At 39.9% G+C, this 21,107-nt stretch overlaps 1 protein-coding gene across 3 annotated transcripts in view; it reads right to left on the reverse strand.

Annotated features, from left to right (window-relative positions):
- Positions 1-20,901, reverse strand: part of ubap1 (ubiquitin associated protein 1) — a 61,364-nt gene extending 40,463 nt beyond the window's left edge. The window contains exons 1-2 of one of the 3 annotated variants that reach the window (XM_080213492.1): positions 20,847-20,901; positions 4,621-4,667 (exon numbers count right to left, since the gene is read on the reverse strand). In XM_080213492.1, coding sequence (XP_080069618.1) covers positions 4,621-4,660 — 40 coding nt within the window. In that variant the 5' untranslated portion in view covers positions 4,661-4,667; positions 20,847-20,901. Of the gene's footprint in view, positions 1-4,620; positions 4,668-19,112; positions 19,134-20,732 lie in introns of those variants that run through there. The other 2 variants (XM_080213412.1, XM_080213578.1) reach the window with 2 other exon arrangements.
- Between the last annotated feature and the right edge of the window lie 206 nt (positions 20,902-21,107).

Consider the following 21,107-nt stretch of genomic DNA (forward strand, 5'->3'; position numbering starts at 1 on the left):
GCAGATCTTTTCCTGACTGGTGGGTTTGTATGCAGTCAAAACAACGGAGATAGTAAGGAAATTCATTCTGAAATTCACATTAATAGCCACTGACTTCAGGTAAATACGTTGAATGTTTATTTAAATGTTTCAACTAACAGGTCCTTTGTAAATCCTGCAAGGGAGGAAGTCATGTGTTAACAGTGAATCAGAAAAGACACCCTGTACCGACACATCATTTGATAACTGTGACTTGTTTCTCCCATGTGTTTACATGAAGCTTACCTGGCTCTCAAGATAGCTGAACTTTGATGAAGCAGCTGGCAGAGAGCTAATCACTAATCCAATCAACTGTAACTTTGGAAATAATTGTGAAGAACTTCCTTTAAATCAGTTCCATACATCATCCCAGGTCCATTTCATCTTTTATCTATAATTTTAACTAATTTTCTGCTCTGAAGTGGTGCAATCCATTACCCACATTTTACTAATTCTGCCAGAACATTGACTTTGAAGTTGCCATATAAAATTACAGCAAAAGTTTTTAAAAAGGCCTCTGAAACGTTTGTAAATTCCACTCTCAGAAAGTTCCAAAGATTAAAAATGCAGATTCAGGCATATGAACAAAAGGACATTTTAGTTTAATTTACATGTTTGTTTACTTGCTGATGTTGCAGGTTTTTTTACTCACTAGTCAGTGCTGAATAGCTATTTCCGAAACAATAACAAACATAACCTGAATGATGCAATAATTTCAAAGAAAGAAGCTAATTGTTGTGAGTAGACTGTGTGTGCAGGAGTTGGATTGATTCATGGTAGGCATATTCAGAACGTTGAGTTAATAGAGTACATGTTTGCTCCAAGAAGTGAAAATTGATTAAAAATCGATTGTACTCATGGAATAATTAACTATTTAAATAACATTTCATTCATTAATGATAAAAAAAATTTGAACTGATTAATGCCAAAGCATCCATTGATGGAAATAAAATGGCAACAAGTCTATATTTAACAGTAGTTCATAACCATGGTATTCAATGTTCTGCTAATGTATAAGTTCTCTTTCACATGTTCACACTTCGTTCAAAATTTTATTAATATCTTAATCCCTTAACATATTAGATTCCCCACAGTAATTTACCCATCGGTTGCAGTTTAAGACAAGTGTATATTAGCAAGGTCAGTGCACAACATGGAACCCTTAAATAGCATACAAATTATTCCCATTTATTCCTATTGAGTTACATATATTTCATGCAAAGCTAGTAAATCTGTGTGTTCACATGATGCTGCTAAAGCGGTCATAACTTGCTCCCAATATTCTGACCTCATTTAAATTCTTGAATGCATTGTGTCCTACAGCATCATCTCAGATATCTGATGTGTCCTATTCGTTGTTGATTTTACTGCTGGTCCCTACCTTTCTCAGCTAGCGGTGGATAGAGGAGAGCCGGTGGATGTGGTCTTTCTAGATTTTCAGAAGGCGTTTGACAAAGTACCTCACAAGAGGTTATTGCAGAAGGTCGAGGGACATGGAGTTGGGGGTAGGGTGTTAGCGTGGATAGAGGATTGGTTGTCAAATAGGAGGCAGAGAGTGGGGGTCAACGGGTGCTATTCGGATTGGCGGATGGTGACTAGTGGAGTGCCCCAGGGGTCGGTGCTGGGGCCTCAGCTTTTTACCATTTATATAGATGATCTGGAGGAGGGAACCGAGTGTAGGGTGTTGAAATTTGCTGATGACACCAAGATTGGGGGAACGGCAAATTGTGCGGAGGGTGTGGAAAGTCTGCAGAAGGATCTAGATAGGCTGGGCGAATGGGCCAGGAAATGGCAAATGGAATTTAATGTTGGCAAGTGTGAGGTGGTCCACTTTGGTAGGAAGAATGGTAGGAAGGACTATTACTTACGGGGCGAAAAACTGCAGCAGGCGACGGTGCAGAGGGACCTCGGGGTCCTTGTGCATGAGTCGCAAAAACCCAGCTTGCAGGTGCAGCAGGTGGTCAGGAAGGCGAATGGGATGCTGGCCTTCATAGCGATGGGGATTGAATATAAAAGTAGGGAGGTCTTGCTGCAGCTGTATAGGGCATTGGTGAGGCCACAGCTGGAGTACTGTGTGCAGTTTTGGGCGCCGCACCTGCGCAAAGATATTTTGGCCTTGGAGGGAGTGCAGAGGAGGTTTACTAGGCTGATACCGGAGTTGAGGGGGTTGAGCTATGAGGAGAGGCTGAATAAACTAGGCTTGTACTCATTAGAGTTTAGAAGAATGAGGGGAGATCTCATTGAGACGTATAAGATGATGAATGGGATGGATAGGATAGAGGTGGAGAGACTCTTCCCGCTCAAAAAAGACAGTAGGACTAGGGGGCACAGCCTCAAGATAAAAGGGGGGCGGTTTAGAACGGAGTTGAGGAGGAACTTCTTCACTCAAAGGGTGGTGAATCTCTGGAATTCTCTGCCCATTGAAGTGGTGGAGGCTGCCTCGCTAAATATTTTTAAGACGCGGGTTGATGGGTTTTTGATAAGAGAGGGGATTAAGGATTATGGGGAGAAAGCGGGAAAGTGGAACTGAGCAGCGACAGATCAGCCATGATCTTATTGAATGGCGGGGCAGGCTCGAAGGGCTAGATGGCCTACTCCTGCTCCTATTTCTTATGTTCTTATGTTCTTAATGTTGGGATTTTGATGTAGAAAACCAACCTGAGACATCTTAAAGAAGCACATTCAATAAAAATATTAAGACCAAGCCAAAGGACGAGATATTAAGAGGAGTGACCCAGGGCTTGCAGAAAGTAGGATGGGGGAAAGCTTGATGGACATGCAGATAAATTTAGGAATTCTATCCAAGAGCAAGGGGCTTAGGTGACTGAAGGTACAACCATCAATGTTGTGAAGAAGAGGGTTTTGTGGCAAATTTTCAGCAATGATCATGAGTGATTTTAATCTACGTACAGAATAAGCTCTTTTGATTCATCCAATAAGTGTTTTTAAGATGGTTTCTTAAAGCTGTATGTTCTCCAGCCAACCAAAGAACAGGTTCTGGCATTGTGCATAGAGACAGGATGAAACCTGATAGTAAAGGCACTCCCAGTGATCAAAACACCATTGAATTTCACATTCAGATGAGGAAAAGAAGAGTGGGTTAATTACCAATCTTTTGTAATTAAATGACAGCAATTGCGAGGCATGAAGATACAGCTGAATAAAGTGAACTGTGAAATTAAGAGATGGGTTAGTTGAGATGCAGTCAGACATTTAAAGAGTTATAACATGCAGCAAAGACACATGTTGATGAGAAAGGAAGACTTTAGGGGAAGGGTACACTGGCCGTGGCTAAGGAATTTAAAAAATGAAACAAGTTGAAAGAAAAAGCATACAATTCCAAGAAGATGAGGGACAGGTCAGGAGATTGGGCAGAATATATAAAAAAAAACTAAAATGAATAATGAGGACTGAGAAATTAGTTTTATAAAAGAAAGCCAGTTAGAATTACAAAAACAGAAAGTAAGAGTTTGTAAAGGAATTTAAAAAAGAAAACATTTTGGTCCTCTAGGAAACTATCTGGGAATCAATAATGGAAAATAAGGAAATTGCAGATGAATTGAATAGATATTTTGACTTCCATCCATAGAGGTTTCAATTTATTTTTATTCATTAATTGGATGTAGGCATTACTGGCTAGGCCAGCACTTATTGCCCATCCCTAATTGCCCTTGTTCAGAGGGCATTTAAGAGTCAACCACATTACAGTGAGTATGGAGTCACATGTAGGCCCTGACCAGGTAAGGATGGCAGATTTTCTTCCCTAAAGGATATTAGTGACTAGAGGAGGGTTTAAAACCACAGGCAATGGGTTTCATGGTCATTAGTAGACTTTTAAATCCAGATTTTATTAAATTCAAATTCCACCATCTACTGGTGGGATTCAAACCCAGGTCCCCAGAACATTAAGCTAAAAGCAAATTATTGCTAATGCTGGAAAATCTCAGCATCTGTGGAGAGAGAACAGGACTAATGTTGCAAATCCAGATGATCCAGACTGGAGACTTGGTTAGCTTGATACAAACAGAGAAGGGGAAGTCTTGGGGTGGAGCAGAACATAGGAAGTGCTTTGGTTGAACTTAATCGAGGCTGCAGGATGGGAGATCAATCAGGAAGCACAGCAATAGTCAAATCTACAGGTGAGAAAGATATGATCAGGAGCTTCAGCACATGATCTGTGATTGGGTACAGAATCTCACTCTAGGTGCAGTGTTGCTCACCAAGGATGAATTTTTAAAAGAGATGCTGGAGTGTTTTTCATTTGAGCCAAGATATTAGCCTGAACCAAGCAGTCAAAATTATCAGGTACTACACCAAAGTAAATAATGATGAATTACTCCCACTGGTTAACAAGGTGGTAACAAGTGGTAAAAATCCAAGACAATTATTTAAAAAAATGAAAAGGAAAGATTTGAAGAAAAGTATTTTACACAAATGGTGGTTAGAACATGTATTTATTTGTTGTAACCTTTTGTTTTTTTTTAAGTAAATCAGAGCAATGAGAATCATCTTTACTGGACAGTTAATTAACACTTTTCACTTAAATGATGAACAAAACAATTAGTGGTCTGTTAAAACAATGAATATAATTTACATGCATACCAGAGTTCTGAAAATCTGATCCCGATTTCCGAGAGGCCATTTAGAATCTAGAAAAAGACAGAGTAATTCTGATTAATCACCAGAAGGCATAGCCAATGCCACTATTACGCAGCATTGAACATAACATTCTCAAAGCATCTGCTTTTAATAGAATTGTTATGACAAATTTAAATTTATACCTGCAATAGCGCAAATTTGAAAAGACAGTTACAATAAAAGCAAATTCACCAATGATCCTTAGACAGCACCTTCTAAATCTACAACCACTTCCATCTAGTAGAAGGAGGGCAGCAAATATATGGTAACACCACCACCTAAAAGTTCCCCTCCAAGCCACTCACCATCCTGACTTGGAAATATATCAGCACATCTTCATAGTTGCTAGGTCAAAAGCCTGGAATTCCCTACCCAACTGCATTCTGAGTCAACCTAAAGCTCATGGACCGGGGCATTTCAAGGCAGCAGCTCACTACCGCCTTCTCAAGGGCAACTAGGAATGGGCAATAAATACTGGCCAACCAGCAACACCTATGTCCCATTGATAGAAAAAAATCATTACTTTGACTCCACGGCCAATCTACATAGCTAGTTAAGGCTGGTGTACATTGTGCCAGCTCATGTATCATTTCTAAAGCCAAAACAACAAAAAAAATTTGCATTTTTGAGCACCTTTGTCATGAAACATCCAAAGATAGGGTGTTATTAAACAAAAATCAATAATGTGCCACATAATGGCATATTAGGGCCAATGACTAAAATCGGATCATAAGAACATAAGAAAATAAGGATCAAAGAGGTAGATTTTGAGGAGCATCTTATGGAAAGCAAAACAGAAATTTGGAGAGAAGGAATTCCCGATCTGAAGGCCTCATGAACTGAAGGCACAGTTAACAGTTTTGTGGTGACAAAAACTTGGTATGTTTTGAAGAGAGGGAGGGGTGAAGATGAGGAGAGATTTGAAATCAAGGATGAGAATATTAAAATTAGGGTGTTGTTTAACTGGGAGCCAATGTAGGTTAACAAGCACATAGGCAAAATGGGTAAATGAGATTCGGTGCAAGCTAAAACAGGAGTTAAATCCCTGGAACTCTTTTTCTAACAGTAATGGGGTGTACACCAGGTGGGCTGCATGGTTCAAGAGGCAGCTTACTACTATCTTCTCAAGGGCAACTGGGAATGGCAATAAATGCTGGTCTGTCGGCAAAGCTCAATAAAGAATTAAAAAAGCAGGCTCCTAAGTACACGAGTTGGGATGTATTGTTGCAACCAAACAAGGCGTTGGTGAGGCCACAGCTAGAATAGTGTGTGCAGTTTTTGTCTCTTTTCTAAGGAAGGATGTTCTTGCTCTCAAGGGAGTAGAGCAAAGGTTTACCAGGTTGAATCTGGGGATGGTGGGACTGATGCATGAGGAGAGATTGATTAGGTTAGGATTGTTTTCACTGGAGTTCAGACAGATGACGGGGGTATCTCATGGAGACTTATAAATTTCTAACAGGGCTAGACAGGATAGATGCAGGGAGAATGTTCCCGATGGTGGGGGAGTCAAGAACCAAGGGTCATAGTCTGAGAATTCGGGGTAGATCATTTAGGATGAAGGTGAGGAGACATTTCTTCACCCAAAGACTGGTGGGCCTGTGGAATTTATTACCACAGGAAGTCGTTCATGCCAAAACATTGAACGTATTTAAGAGGCGGCTGGAAATAATACTTGAGGCAAATGGGATCAAAAGTTATGGGGAAAAAGCAAGATTAGGCTATTTTGTTGGATGATCAGCCATAATTGTAATGAATGACAGAGCAGACTCAAAGGGCCAAATGGCCTCCTCCTACCTTCTGTGTTTCCATGCAATCCATTCGTGGGACATGGGCGTTGCTGGCTGGCCAGCCTTTATTGCCCATCCCTAATTGCCCAAGGGCAGTTGAGAGTCAACCACGTTGCTGTGGCTCTGCAGTCACATGTAGCCCAGACCAGATAAGGATGGAAGATTTCCTTCCCTAAAGTACACTGGTGAACCAGATGGGTTTTCCCCACACTCGACAATGGTTTCATGATCATCAGAACGTTCTAAGTTTCAGATTTTTTTATTGAAATCAAATTCCACCATCTGCTATGGCAGGGTCCAAATACAAGTCCCCAGAACACTAACTCAAGTTTCAGGATTAATAGTCTAGCGATAATACCGCTAAGCCATTGCCTGCCCTTTTGGAAGAGCTTGAGCTTACAGAAGGTAGAATGTGGCACCCTGGCCAGAGTGCATTAATATAGTCAAGTAAGATGGAAATAACAGACAAGAGTGAGGCTTTCAGCATATGAGCTGAGGCAGGGATTGTGTCAGTGATATTACAGAGCTGAAATCTGTCTCGATCTGTATGTGCAGATGTGTGATTGGAAGTTAATCTCAGGATCAAATATGTTATCAAGGTAGTGAATGATCTGGTTCAGCATCTGACAGGTGCTGAGAATTGGGATAGATTCAATAGTTAGAATTCTGAAGACAATAACTTTGCCCTTTCCAATCGTTATTTGAAGGAAATTTCTGCTCAGCCATTCCTGAATGTTAAATGAGCATTCTGACAAATTAGAGACAGTGGAGGGTTCATTAAAGTTGGTGGTGGATAAAGCTGGATGTCACCAACATTCTTGTCGAAGCCTAAATTATATTCTCAGGTGATACTACTGAGGGCAGCAGGCAAATGAGAAAGTCAAGAATACATTCTTGAGGACACCAAAAGAAACTGCAAAAATGGGAAGAGAAGATTGTAGAGGATTCTCTCGTTTCAACTGAATAGATAAGAATGAAATCAGGCAACTGCAGTTCCACCCATCTGGATGACAATGGAAAGGCACTGGGGAAAGACTGAGCAATCAACCATCTCAAAGCAGCCGACAGATAGAGAATGACAGGGCAGAACAATTTGCCTTTTCAGTCACACACAATGTCATTCGTAACTTTGACAAGCACCATTTTGGTAGTGTGGCGGGGGGAAATAACATTGACGTTGCAACAATATGGACTAATCTATTAACAGACATGCCCACCTCATTGCCCAACTAGTTAACTGATCATGGGAATCAAACATTCAGCCAGACAACAACAAACAAATGGGCAAGTTTCTTGTGAAACCATTAAAGACAATTCAAGTTCAACTGACACATATTGGCCTCTCACGTCCATTTTTCATAATTCCATGCATCAGCTGCAATGACACTTTCACAGATATATGACACAGATATAAAGATTTGATCAACAAAAGGATATTAGAAGTTACTTCAAATAATAAATTTCTCATCATCCTTCAGAACGGGTTGAGATGGATTACTAATCTGTCACTTCTCTTTTCCTTAGCTCCCATTTCTATTTTAACCTAGTTTATGACACAGAATCATATAGCACAGATCACTCATCCCATGGTGCCTGCTTCAAATGTTTAATTACTTCTAATCAAAAGATTCACTTATAATTAATTTTTAAAATATTTACCTGTTTATTATATTCATTTTTCATGCCCTCAAACTAGAATGGTTTTGTGTAACCAGTCACATAAGTTCATCTGGCATTTCATGAACCCCTGAGCCCACTTCTGATCAGTCATGAAGATACTGAGATTCACAGCCCTGTTCAAAGTTTTAACGTTTATTTATTAGTGTCACAAGTAGGCTTACATTAACAATGCAACGAAGTTACTCCGGTGCCTGTTCAGGTACACTGAAGGACAATGTCGCATCCCCAATGTACCTAACCAGCTTGTCTTTCGGAATGTGGGAGGAAACTGGAACACACAGAGGAAACCCATGCACGCATGCAAACTCCACACAGTGACCCAAGCCAGGAATCGAACTCGGGCCCCTGGCGCTGTGAAACATCAGTGTTAGTCACAGTGCCACCATGTCACCCATGCTGCCAATTTAATCTTCTATCTGATAATGGTGCCCCATCTTTCCCTCTGACTTATGTATTAGCTCAGGCTACCTGTCAGTTCTGTAACAAGGGTTCAACCATGACCATCCAGACCCCACAACATTCCTCGTACTTTTTTACTCTTCATCATAAGCCTCCCATGCATTAATTATAACTCTTGTAGCCACCTTACTGTCTCCCTCATCTGTTTCTTATGGCAGCTGGTTCTGTGATGTATATTACGTACAAGTCATGAAATTCAAGCTGCCATTTTCTTGGAACTGGCAAAGTTGTCAAGAGAAAAAAGAATGTTGGTGAGGAAACCCTGTAATTCTGTGGAGAAGCTGGTATAAAGGTGAGGAAAAAATGCAAAGGCACCTTCTCTGTCTTCCTTTTGTAAGCATGCAAGGGGTTGGCTGGGACATCAATTTTGGTACACATGAAGAAATTAAAGAGAATATGAATAATAAGTTGCTGAAGACAGTGGAAGATGAGTGATGAGACGAGATGAGTTGGCAATGGGATATGCAATATAGAACACCAAGAACTCTTGCAAGAGCATGTGAAGCATACAGACAAAATGGGCAGCGATAAAAGTGTCACCAGAAAAAGGAGACATAGAACAAGAAATGGGGTGACGGAGGAAAAAAGAAACAGGACATTACAGGGAATAGGGTCAGGTAGTAGGACTAGTTGAATTGCTCTTTCAAAGAGTTGGCATAACACAAAGGGCTGAAGGGCCTCCTTCTGGGCTGTAACCAGTCTACGATTAGGCAGGTTGACAAAACACAAGGCTGGTACCAGAATGATAAAAAGAAAACTTGCAGGGGGGTTGTAAAGAAAGGAAGACTTGAAAACAGGTGCTTTCCTTCTCTCCACAATAATGCAAAAGACAAAAAAAAGAAGAAACAACGATAAGGCCACAAGCCTGATACACAACAAGTGATAATGAAAAAATACAGAGTCAGAGAGGAAAAAAGAGGACAGAACACGCCAAGATAAAAACAGACAGGCAAAAGACGATCCATATCCTGATACTCAGAATGAATAATGCCACAAAAGAGCCACTCGTCAACAAAAATTAAATTGCCTTCGGGTTCAGATTACTTTTAAAAAGGTGGCTAAATGCATTATTTGTAAATTACATATTTGATTACTTCTCTTTTAAAGGTAACAATTGCCATCAGTAATTCAGTAGTTACCTATGGTTAATCTATCAAGACATCAGGTTAGACAGGAATATTCCTCAGATCTGATGTGTTGTAAATGCTGCCTATCAAAATTTGATCATTTTTAATGTTCATTTTGACTAAATGCCAATGCACTAAACAAGCAATGTTCAAAGAAATTACATCTAAACAGAGGATGTCTGAATGGATGAAGAGCCCAGATCTGGTTGCTAGTTTCTATTGGTCTGAAGTAGACAGCCACTTATGCACTCCTACAGAGACTATCATTTTATGAGTTTGCCAGCGGGATCTGCAGAAAACAATTAAGTATTTTAAACAGGCAAATTGTATGTATGCCAAAATATTACTTGTGTGGTAGAACATGTCTGTACTGTATCTTGGTTTCTGAGAAGCAAATGCACTTTTATTCTCTATGAATTGAGTTTAATGTTTGATATTTTCCAGCATCCGGACTGACAAAACTCATAATGACATCTTATGTGAATTCTAGTAAGCAATTACTGTGATGGAGTTTGCTAAATCTAAGCTGTACAAATGAAATTTGGTTAAGCGTAAAAGGTGTCAGAGTGTAAAGGACATGGTCTGCTTACAGGAACAATCACACCATTTGCACAAGGGGTGTTAGAAAAAGGCTAGAACAAATGTGGTAACACTTAGCACTTCAACATTCTAACTGATTTTAAATTTAATAGAATTCATAATTCAATTAAATTTATTAATTCTACCAGCACCTTACCGGTTAAGAGTTTTTTTTTAATGAACTAATGAGGCACTGTTCTTTTTTGCCTCACAGCAAGTTGAGACCAGCCTGGGATAATGGGATTAAAATTTCTCTCTGGACTTCCCTCTGGGTGCAATGTATTTGAGCAATTTTATTCAGTTACCAATGGGAATGGAGCCTACAGAACAAAAGAATCAGGCGGCATAATGGTACAGTGGATAGCACTGTTGCCTCACGCTAGGGACCCGGGTTCGAGTCCCAGCTTGGGTCACTGTCTGTGTGGAGTTTGCACATTCTCCCTGTCTCTGCATGGCTTTCCTCTGGGTGCTCCGGTTTCCTCCCACATTTTGAAAGACATGCTGGTTAGGTGCATTGACCTGATCAGGCGCCAGAATGTGGCAATTAGGGGAATTTCACAGTAAATTCATTGCTGTGTTAATGTAAGCCTTACTTGTGACTAATAAATAAACTTTCATTTTAGAATCCCCAACTTAACACTCACTCTGAGAGGTTATTACAACAGTTAATGTAAATTAATGTTTAAGACATACTTCAAAGTTTGGGATAGAGTCATGACTGGAGACAACTCACCGTTGACACTAAAAATGAACACAAAGCACAAAGGTTGACACAGGATTTACAGCATCCCAGCACATCTCTTAGCTTGAAATTTAACCAAAAAAAACGCAGTTTTTTAAAAAAGTGCAGTTTTAAAAGGAAATAAAGTTCTAAAAGGCTTAACAATTGTAATTGTTTCACTGTATGATAGGATGACAAACTTACTGCAGGATCACTGAAAATGAGAGAAAACAAATTATAGCAAAATTTGAAAGTATGACACAAAATACTGGAAACACTAAGTAAATGAGGCAGCACATGTACTGAAACTGTGACTATAATTCAAAAGTGACTGTAAAGTATGTTGGAACATTCTGAAGTTGTGAAAAGCTTTCTTGAAAGAAAGGAAAATTTGAATGTTTTGGGCAAATCCCTTCATTTGTCTGTGAATGGCACAAAGTATAATCAAAGTCGTCAAGAAATGTGTGTGTGTGTGTGTGTGTGTGTGTGTGTGTGTTGGGGCTGCAAGTGGTTGACATATAGCATGGCCAAACAATTGATCTTTTGTTTTGAAAGAAAGGTCTGAAATGAAGATATGGAAGTGTAGTAATCAAATCAATTAGGAAGGAAAATGTGGACCTTAAGGAACTCAAGCGAGTGCCACCAACAGTGATGAGGGGTGGGTGGAAGGAAAGGAAAATGCATAGAAGGCTAGAGTGAGAAAAATTGAGAGCTGGTCAGTAGGAGAGGTTGAGAAGGTTACAGCAGGGCAAGGCCTCAAATGGATTTAAAACAGGGATCAGAATTTTAAATTTGAGGCATTTAGCACCATAGCCTAAACAAAAAGGATTTTCACAGTAACTTCATTGCAGTGTTAATGGAAGCCTACTTGTGACACTAATAAACAAACTTTAAAAACTTTAGGTCAACAATCTAAGGGGTGAGGATGGGTAAGCAGGATATTGTAGAAGAAGATATGCAGCAGAATGTTGAATGAACATAAGATTACAGGAGAAAGTTGATTCAGAGAGCAGTGACATAATCAAGTATGAAGGTGATGGAGGGATAAATGTTTCAAGAGAATATGGACTGAGATAGGGGAAAAATAAGCATAATGGAAATAGGCAGCATTTGGATGTTCACTTGAGCTCAGAAGGAAGCCAAGATTAACAGCATAAGAACTAGGAGCAGGAGTAGGCCATCTGGCCTCACGAGCCTGCTCCGCCATTCAAGAAGATCATGGCTGATCTTTTCATGGACTCTGCTCCACTTACTCTCCCCCAACTCACCATAACCCTTAATTCTTTTACTGTTCAAAAATGTATCTATCTGGCCTTAAAAACATTCAACTACTTCACTGAACGGGGGATTCGACAGATTCACAACCCTTTGTGTGAAGAAGTTAGAGGTTTACAGCATGGAAACAGATCCTTCAGCCCAACTTGTCCATGCCACCCTTAGTTTTTTTAAAAACCCCCAAGCTAATCCCAATTACCCGCATTTAGCCCATATCCCTTTATACCCATCGTACCCATGTAATTATCTAAAATGCTTTTTAAAAGATAAAATTGTACCCACCTCTACTACTACCTCTGGCAGCTTGTTCCTGACACTCACCACCCTCTGTGTGAAAAAATTGCTCCTCTGGACACTTTTGTATCTCTCCCCTCTCACCTTAAACTTATTCCCTCTAGTTCTAGACTCCCCTCTCTTTCGGGAAAGATATTGACTATCTACCTTGTCAATACCCCTCATTATTTTATAGACCTCTATAAGATCACCCTTCAGCCTCCTACGCTCCAGAGAAAAAAATCCCAGTCTATTTAGCCTCTCCTTATAACTCAATCGAACAAGTCCCAGTAGCATCCTAGTAAATCTTTTCTGCACTCTTTAATAATGTCCTTTCTATGATAGGGTGACCAGAATTGCACATAGTATTCCAATTGTGTCTTATACAATTTCAACAAGATGTCCCAACTCCTTTATTCAATGTTCTGACAAATGAAACCCAGCATGCCGAAAGCCTTCTTCACCACTCTGTCCACCTGTGACTCCACTTTCAAGGAGCTATGAATATGTACCCCTAGATCTCTTTGTTCTGTAACTCTCCCCAAAGCTCTACCATTAACTAAGTCCTGCCCTGGTTCAATCCACCAAAATGCATACCTCACATTTGTCTAAATTAAACTTCATCTGCCATTCGTCAGCCCACTGGTCCAATTGATGAAGATCCCTTCACATTTGGAGATAACCTTCTTCACTGTCCACCATGCCACCAATCTTGGTATTATCTGCAAACTTATTAACCATGCCCCCTATATTCTCAGCCAAATCATTAAGATAAATGACAAATAAATGTGGGCCCAGCACTGATCTCTGAAGCACAGTGCTGGTCACAGGCCTCCAGTTTTAAAAACAACTCTCTACAACCACCAAGTTCTTCCTCAACTCAGTCCTAAATCTGCTTCCCCTTATTTTGAGGCTATGTCTCCTAGTTCTAGTTTCACCTGCCAGTGGAAACAACTTCCCTGCTTCTATCTTATATGTTTCTATGAGATCTCCCCTCATTCTTCTGAATTCCAATGAGTATAGCCTCTGTCTACTCAGTCTCGCCTCATAAGCCAACCCTCCACTCCAGAATCAACCTAGTGAATCTCCTCTGCACTCCTTCCAGTGCCAGTATATCCTTTTCAAGTAAGGAGACCAAAACTGTACACAATACTCCAGCTATGGCCTCACCAGCACCATATACAACTGCAACATAATCTCGCTGTTTTTAAACTCCATCCCTCTGCACACGTTCTCAAAGAATTCTTTCAAATTAGTCAAACATGACCTTCCCTTCATGAACCCATGCTGCATCTTACCAATGGGACAGTTTATATCCCGATGTCTTGTTATTTCTTCCTTGATGATAGATTCAAGCATTTTCCCTGCTACAGAAATTAAGTTAACCAGCCTATGGTTACCTGCCTTTTGTCTACCTCCTTTTTTAAACAGTGGCATCACATTTGCTGTTTTCCAATCTGCGGGAACCACCCCAGAATCCAGCAAATTTTGGTAAATTACCACTAGTGCATTTGGTACTTCTCTTTCAGTTCCCAGGGATGCATTCCATCAGGACCAGGAGGCTTGTCTACCTTTAGCCCCATTAACTTGCCCAACACTACCTCTTTTGTGATAATGATAGTTTCTAGGTTCTCACCTGCCAACACTGCTTCAACTTGAGACAGTAGCTGGGGAATCAATGGTAAGTAAATAGAGCTTGTGACCGAGGCCGAAGATGATGGCTTTGATTTTCCCAATGTGTGGCTGAATGAAACTATAGTTCATCCAAGACTGGATGTTGGAAAAGAGACAATAGATTGATCGATAGACGATGTGAAAAAAAATGAAGCTGGGAGTTCTTAGCATACATGTGGAAGCTGTTCCCACTTACACAAATTATGTCAATAGGGGATATCATACAGAATAGGAAAGAGGACAGACCAAGGGTAAATCTTTGAGAAACCCCAGAGATGGGGGAGTGGAATTTGATGGATAAGCAGGAAATCAAGGAAGATCAGTGCCTCAGACTGATCCACATAAGAATGTTGCTGGAGGACAATCATAGAATCCCTACAGTGCAGAAGAGGCCAACTCTGACCCAGTATCTTACCCAGTATCTCTTCCCTACCCTGTCCTTATAACCTCACACATTTATCACAGCTAATCCATCCAATCTACACATCCTCGGACTGTAGGGGGAAACCAGAGGAAACCCATGAAGAAAGCGTGCAAATTCCATATAGTCACCCAAGGCCGGAATTGACCAGAGATCCCTGGAGCTGTGAGGTAGCAGTGCTAACTACTGTGCCACCCTGTCGCCATATGGTATATTACAGATGGCAGAGAGATCAAGGAGAACAAAGAAAAATAATATACAGATTGACAGGGCATTTCATTTGTGACTCTGGTTAGACGTTTCATTATTGCAGTTGGAAACATCTTTGCAATATAAATATGGTAAAGACCAACTTGCAAGTCAAGAATAGGTTCAACATCTTTTCATATTTCTACTTCCAAAGTGTATCATTTCATAAAGCAGTGGGTGTATCTCTATTCCAGGAATGAAAAGTTCTAAACAAAGTCTTTGTTTACAGGATTTAATGGAGGAGGTGATATTTAAACAACAAACAAGACAAAAAGGCTGCTGAGAAAGCATTCACATTATAGTTCCTGAGTTTGATTGCATGGCAATTAGCCTCACAGGTATCTCCTAACTTCCTGCCAACTATTTTGTTTAGCTCCTGAGCTAACATCATACCACCTCCACAACCTGTCCTGATCGTCTCTCCACACCCCCCCCATGTCGACACCATAGTTCAGAAAGTCCACCAACGCTTCTACTTTCTCAGAAAACTAAAGAAATTTGGCATGTCAGTAATGACTCTCACAAACTTTTATAGATGCACCACAGAAAGCATTCTTCCTGGATGTATCACAGTGCATCAGAGCTCCCACTCTGCCCGAGACCGCAAGAAACTATAAAAGGTTGTGAACGTAGTCTAATCCATCAGTGAACCAGCCTCCCATCCATTGTCTACACTTCCTGCTGCCTTGGCCAAACAGCCAGCATAATTAAGGACCCGTACGCCCCCGACATTCTCTCTTTCACTTTCTTCCGTTGGGAAAAAGATACAAAAGTCTGAGGTCACATACCAACCGACAGAAGAACAGCTTCTTATCTGCTGCCACCAGACTTCTGAATGGATCTACCCTGCATTAAGTCGATTTTTCTCTACACCCTAGCTATAACTGCAACACTACATTTTGCACTCTCTCATTTCCAGCATCTGCAGTAATTTGCTTTTATTCTTTTATCTTGAGCTGGAATTGGTTTAGAGCCTTTCTTCAGTTAGTCCTACTCTGTTGCTTATCATAAGTGATAAATCTATCTGTTTGACAACTATATGTCCAAAGATGTGCAGGTTAGGTGGATTGGCCGTGCTGAATTACCCCCTTATGTAGATTAGGAGATCAGTAGGGTAAAGCCTCCCATCCATTGTCTACACTTCCTGCTGCCTTGGACAAACAGCCAGCATAATTAAGGACCCATACACCCTCGACATTCTCTCTTCCACTTTCTTCCATTGGGAAAAAGATACAAAAGTCTGAGGTCACGTACCAACCGACAGAAGAACAGCTTCTTATCTGCTGCCACCAGACTTCTGAATGGATCTACCCTGCATTAAGTCGATTTTTCTCCACACCCTAGCTATAACTGCAACACTACATTTTGCACTCTCTCATTTCCAGCATCTGCAGTATGAATGGTATGCTTTGTCTGTATAGCGCAAGAAACAATACTTTTCACTGTATGCTAATATGTGCGACAATAATAAATCAAATCAAATAATCTTCATGTTTTACAATAACTTACATCAATTTAACATTGCAGTCAACAAGTCCCATTACAAAAGCTGTCTGGTAGGCATAGGATCATAGAATCCCTACAACACAGAAGGAGGCCATTTGGCCCATCAACCCTCCAACAGAGCATTTTACCCAGGGATACCCCCAACCTAATCTGCAACCCTACGCATTTACCCTACTGATCTCCTAATCTACATAAGGGGGTAATTCAGCACGGCCAATCCACCTAACCTGCACATCTTTGGACATATAGTTGTCAAACAGATAGATTTATCACTTATGATGACAGCCAGTTTGACCTGGCAGATTTGAGCTGGTTTGTTAACATTTGAGAGATATTGCAACAATTGTGAGGTTTCAATAAATTCGGAAAGAACTATCCTTCAACTACAAAATAGAATTCTGATCATAAAATAAATTACTTAATAAAAATTTCCTGACTAGAATTCTGAACAGCAGTATCCCTCAGATTAAAACTATAGGCATTCATGATTTATCCAACAGAGGATTGAATAATATTTTTTATACACTCTTTCAGCACAGGGGATAATTCAGCCTATTGTGTTTATATTGTCTCTTTGAAAGCTATTCAGTTAGTCCTACTCTGTTGCTTTCCCCACAGCCTACAATTTTCTCCTCTTCAAAAGTAAATATCAAATCCCATTTTGAAAGTTACTATGAAATCTGCTGTCAGACATGCAATCCAGATCACCATAAATCACTGCGTTGAAAATCCCCTTATTTGACATCTCACTTTTTTTGTCAATTATCTTAAATCTGTGCCCACCAGTTACTGGTGTGGAAATAGTTTCACGCTATATATTCTATCAAAACCCCAGTTAATTTTTAACATATTGCATAAATCTCCCCGCAAGCTTCACTGCACCAGGAATAATCAGTTTCTTGGATATCTCCACATAACTGAAGCCCTTCATCCCTGGTGTCATTCTAATAAATTTCCTCTGCATCCTCTCCAAGGCCTTTAGACATCCAAGTTGTTGAAACAAGTCATCAACCTAGCTGTCAACCCTCCAAAATGGTTATATTTTAGCAATATCAGACTCTCAACTGAAGCAATAGGCTTTATTGGAGAACATTCATCAGAGGCAGCCTAGCTATGTTAGCTGCATTCTGGGAAAACCACACAAATAGCTAAAATATCAATTAATCTCTGTTGACCCATCTATGAGTGTGCAATGCAAAGAAAGGCTCTAAACCAATTCCAGCTCAAGATAAAAGAATGAAAGCAAATTACTGCAGATGCTGGAATCTGAAACCAAAACAGAAAATGCTGAAAAATCTCAGTTAAGTCTGGCAGCATCTGTAAGGAGAGAAAAGAGCTGATGTTTCATGTCCAGACAACCCTTTGTCAAAGCTAGATTATATTAATACTTATACAGTCGCTGATAGAAGGATAGCAGGCTCTGTCACTAATTAACAATAAATAAGGAAGTTCTGGATTCATATGACTTTTGACCCTCTTTTTTTAAGGAAATAAATTAAGAGTCTCCGAGCCAGAAAATGAGGCACCACTGAAACTTTCTTACGTACAGAATTCATTTTATGGTGAATTACTTTTGATTATGCAGTGTGGATACTATATCTGCTATGTCCTCATTCATTCTAAACTGAAAGCTTCAGTGTCTCAGGAACCATGTTGTCTGCATTTTGTCTTCACTGAATCATAGAATCCCTACAGCCATGGAGGCAGCCATTTCACCCATTAAGCTTGCACCGACAACAATCTCACCCAGGCCCAAGAGCTGTAACGGCACATATTTATCCAGCTAATTTCCCTCCATCAAGGGGCAATTTAGTGTGGTCAATCCAACCAACCTGCACATCTTTGGACTGTGGGAGAAAACCCAGAGGAAACCCATGGAGACACATGGAGAAAATCCAAATTCTTAATTAAGACTCTCATTTGTCAAACGAAAGAAACAACTGTCAAGTTATTTGGAGGCAAAGTAGCTTGTGTTTAATATTTATAAAAATTTGAACTGTCAGCTTCTCATTTGTATAGGAAATCTTTTCAAGCATATTTCAATCATTGTTTTATATCATAAATCTGCAATGCTAACCATGAATTTTATTTTGATTTTTGAATGAGGAACGGTTGAGGAATCTGGGTCCGTACTTGTTGGAGTTCAGAAGGATAAGGGGGGATCTTATTGAAACTTACAGAATAGTGTGAGGCCTGGATAGAGTAGACGTGGAGAGGATGTTTCCACTAGTAGGAAAAACTAGAATCAGAGGTACAACCTCAAGCTAGAGGGATGATCCTTTAAACAGAGAGGAAGAGGAATTTCTTCAGCCAGAGAGTGGTGAATCTTTCACACTCTTTGCCGCAGAAGGCCATGGAGGCCAGGTCATTGAGTGTCTTTAAGACAGAGATAGATAAGTTCTTGATTAATAAGGGGGTCAGGGGTTATGAGTAAAAGGCAGGAGAATGGGAATGAGAAAAATATCAGCCATGATTGAATGGCAGAGCAGACTCAATTGGTCTAATTCTGCTCCTTTATCTTATGGTTTTATTCTTCACTTTACAAGCTACATTTTCAAATACTTTCAGAATTTTATCTTTCCTTAGTACACAATCTTGAAAGTGGAACCTAAAGTAACTCTAACGTGAATTGTCTCAGTTTCAGATGATTTAATGGACACTGTTTATATAAGAACAAGATAATTTGTCAGTCACTAATCACTTACCACCGAAATATACTTGTAATATGGTTGAGTAATTGATAATTCCACTTCAATTATCCATTTTATAGACCTTATCAAAAAGCACACTAGCAGCTGTAAAGTATGTTGAAAGTGTCAGCACCTATCCAGCACAAGAAACTTATGATTTCATTACTTTGTGTGTAGCATACGTCTATAAAAATCATATGAAAATATTGATTGAAAATATTCATTTTTTTTCAAAATCGATTTTGTTAATTTGCATCCTAGCACTGGGAGAGAATCATAATTACAATGCAGCTACGCAATGTGTTTTCATCCTCAATGCCAGCAGCAAAGCGTCATGAGGAAACAAGAAGATAAAGAATAAATGAAGAGGATGCTATGAGAAAAAGTGGCAAATGGGGAAAGGTTAACAAAAATCAACAGAAAGAAAAAGAGAAATCTTTAAAAAAAAACCAAAAGAACTTAATCATCTCTCCTCCAACCCTTCCTAGGGCGATACTGAATTTTGTTGGGAAATAATTCCCCCAAAGGCAACTGCAGCATTCTAGGACTTCATCCAAGTGTAAGATTCAAATCCAGACACCAAGGGTAGTCAGACTGTTTGGCATTTGTGCAGAGCATCAAAAATACCAACTAACAAATTAGAAATATGACTTTGAGAAAAACTTGGGCACTAAAACATAAGCAGAGGGTGTGCATGTTCTGTTCTGCTGAATTTCCAACCAACAATGGACAGACAGACAGCTGATGCCTCCATATAGAGATGATACAAAAAGGAAAAGAGTTTGTCAGTTAGGTGGAATTCTTCCTGGCACAGACTTGAAAACATTGGCTGTCTATAGTCAAACATGGAGAATGAAAATCAAAAGAATTGTGCATCCTCTCAAAGTTATATGGATCCATCATGAACTATTACAAAGAATAATATAAATTTAGAAGGTTCATAAACCTTATGAAAGATAATAAATCAGCTGCACATAAAATAACCATCTGAAAAATCAGAAAATGGAAATGCTAAAACTTAAAACCTTGTACAATAGCAGCAATTTACTAAACAAATCTTTGAACAAAAAAAAGGAATACTTGAAATTATTTAGTCAGCCATAAATTATTTTGTTAAACACAAGTTAACTGAAACATGACCCCCTCATTTTATTACATCATAATAATATTCTTGATTCCAGAAAGTACATGAAATAGGTAAAATATGAGTATCAAGAAACCCTTCGTAATTCAGGCAATCGGACAGGTACAGATAAAACACATGATCTATTCAAGATAGGATTACAAAGTATATGCACTAAGAGATTTTTAAATGGAAATCTGTCATCTTCCTTTCAACTTTTAGCTGATAAAATGATGCGTGAAATGTCAACATGGGCGTTTCGGAAAGGCCTCGTATCCTCCTCAACAGCAACAGAAGTCGCAGCACTGGAAAACTGTAATCGGGAACGGGATCGCGAAGTAACGGGGTGCAGCAGGGTACCATGACAGGATCTGAATATTTGGAGACTATAGTTTTAAGTTTACTCCTTACCTTTCGCCCAGTGACTATGTACCTTTAACCGATAGGGTTAAAGGCTACGCTTCCCTACAACCCGCTTACCAACACCCAACTAAAACAGCCCCGATGCTTACCTACTAGTTTTCTGTCTCCTGAAATGTTCACTACAATGTCTTGAACAAAATTAACTTTTTGTAACTAGATTAATTTGACACTAGTTCCTACTTCATCGCAGGACGCCATCTTACCTGCTGGCCATTGAGGTCATCGCGCATATCACGTGACCAGCGCCGCCGCACACGGTGACGTAATGCGCCGCGCCGCTCGCGTCAACGCGCCGGACGGCACACTGGCCTGGCTACGCATGCGTACTGTCAATCTGTGCCCATTTAACTTTATCCATCTTTCATCCAGGCAAATGGAACTGCAAAGGTCTCGATTGCTAGGAAGGACAGTCGTGAACTTGAAGGAATCTTGGATTCTAATCATCGTCTCTTGTTATTCAATGG

This window comes from Carcharhinus amblyrhynchos, chromosome 1 (assembly GCF_965287045.1).
Source record: "Carcharhinus amblyrhynchos chromosome 1, sCarAmb.v2.hapA, whole genome shotgun sequence".
Classification (NCBI taxonomy): domain Eukaryota; kingdom Metazoa; phylum Chordata; class Chondrichthyes; order Carcharhiniformes; family Carcharhinidae; genus Carcharhinus; species Carcharhinus amblyrhynchos.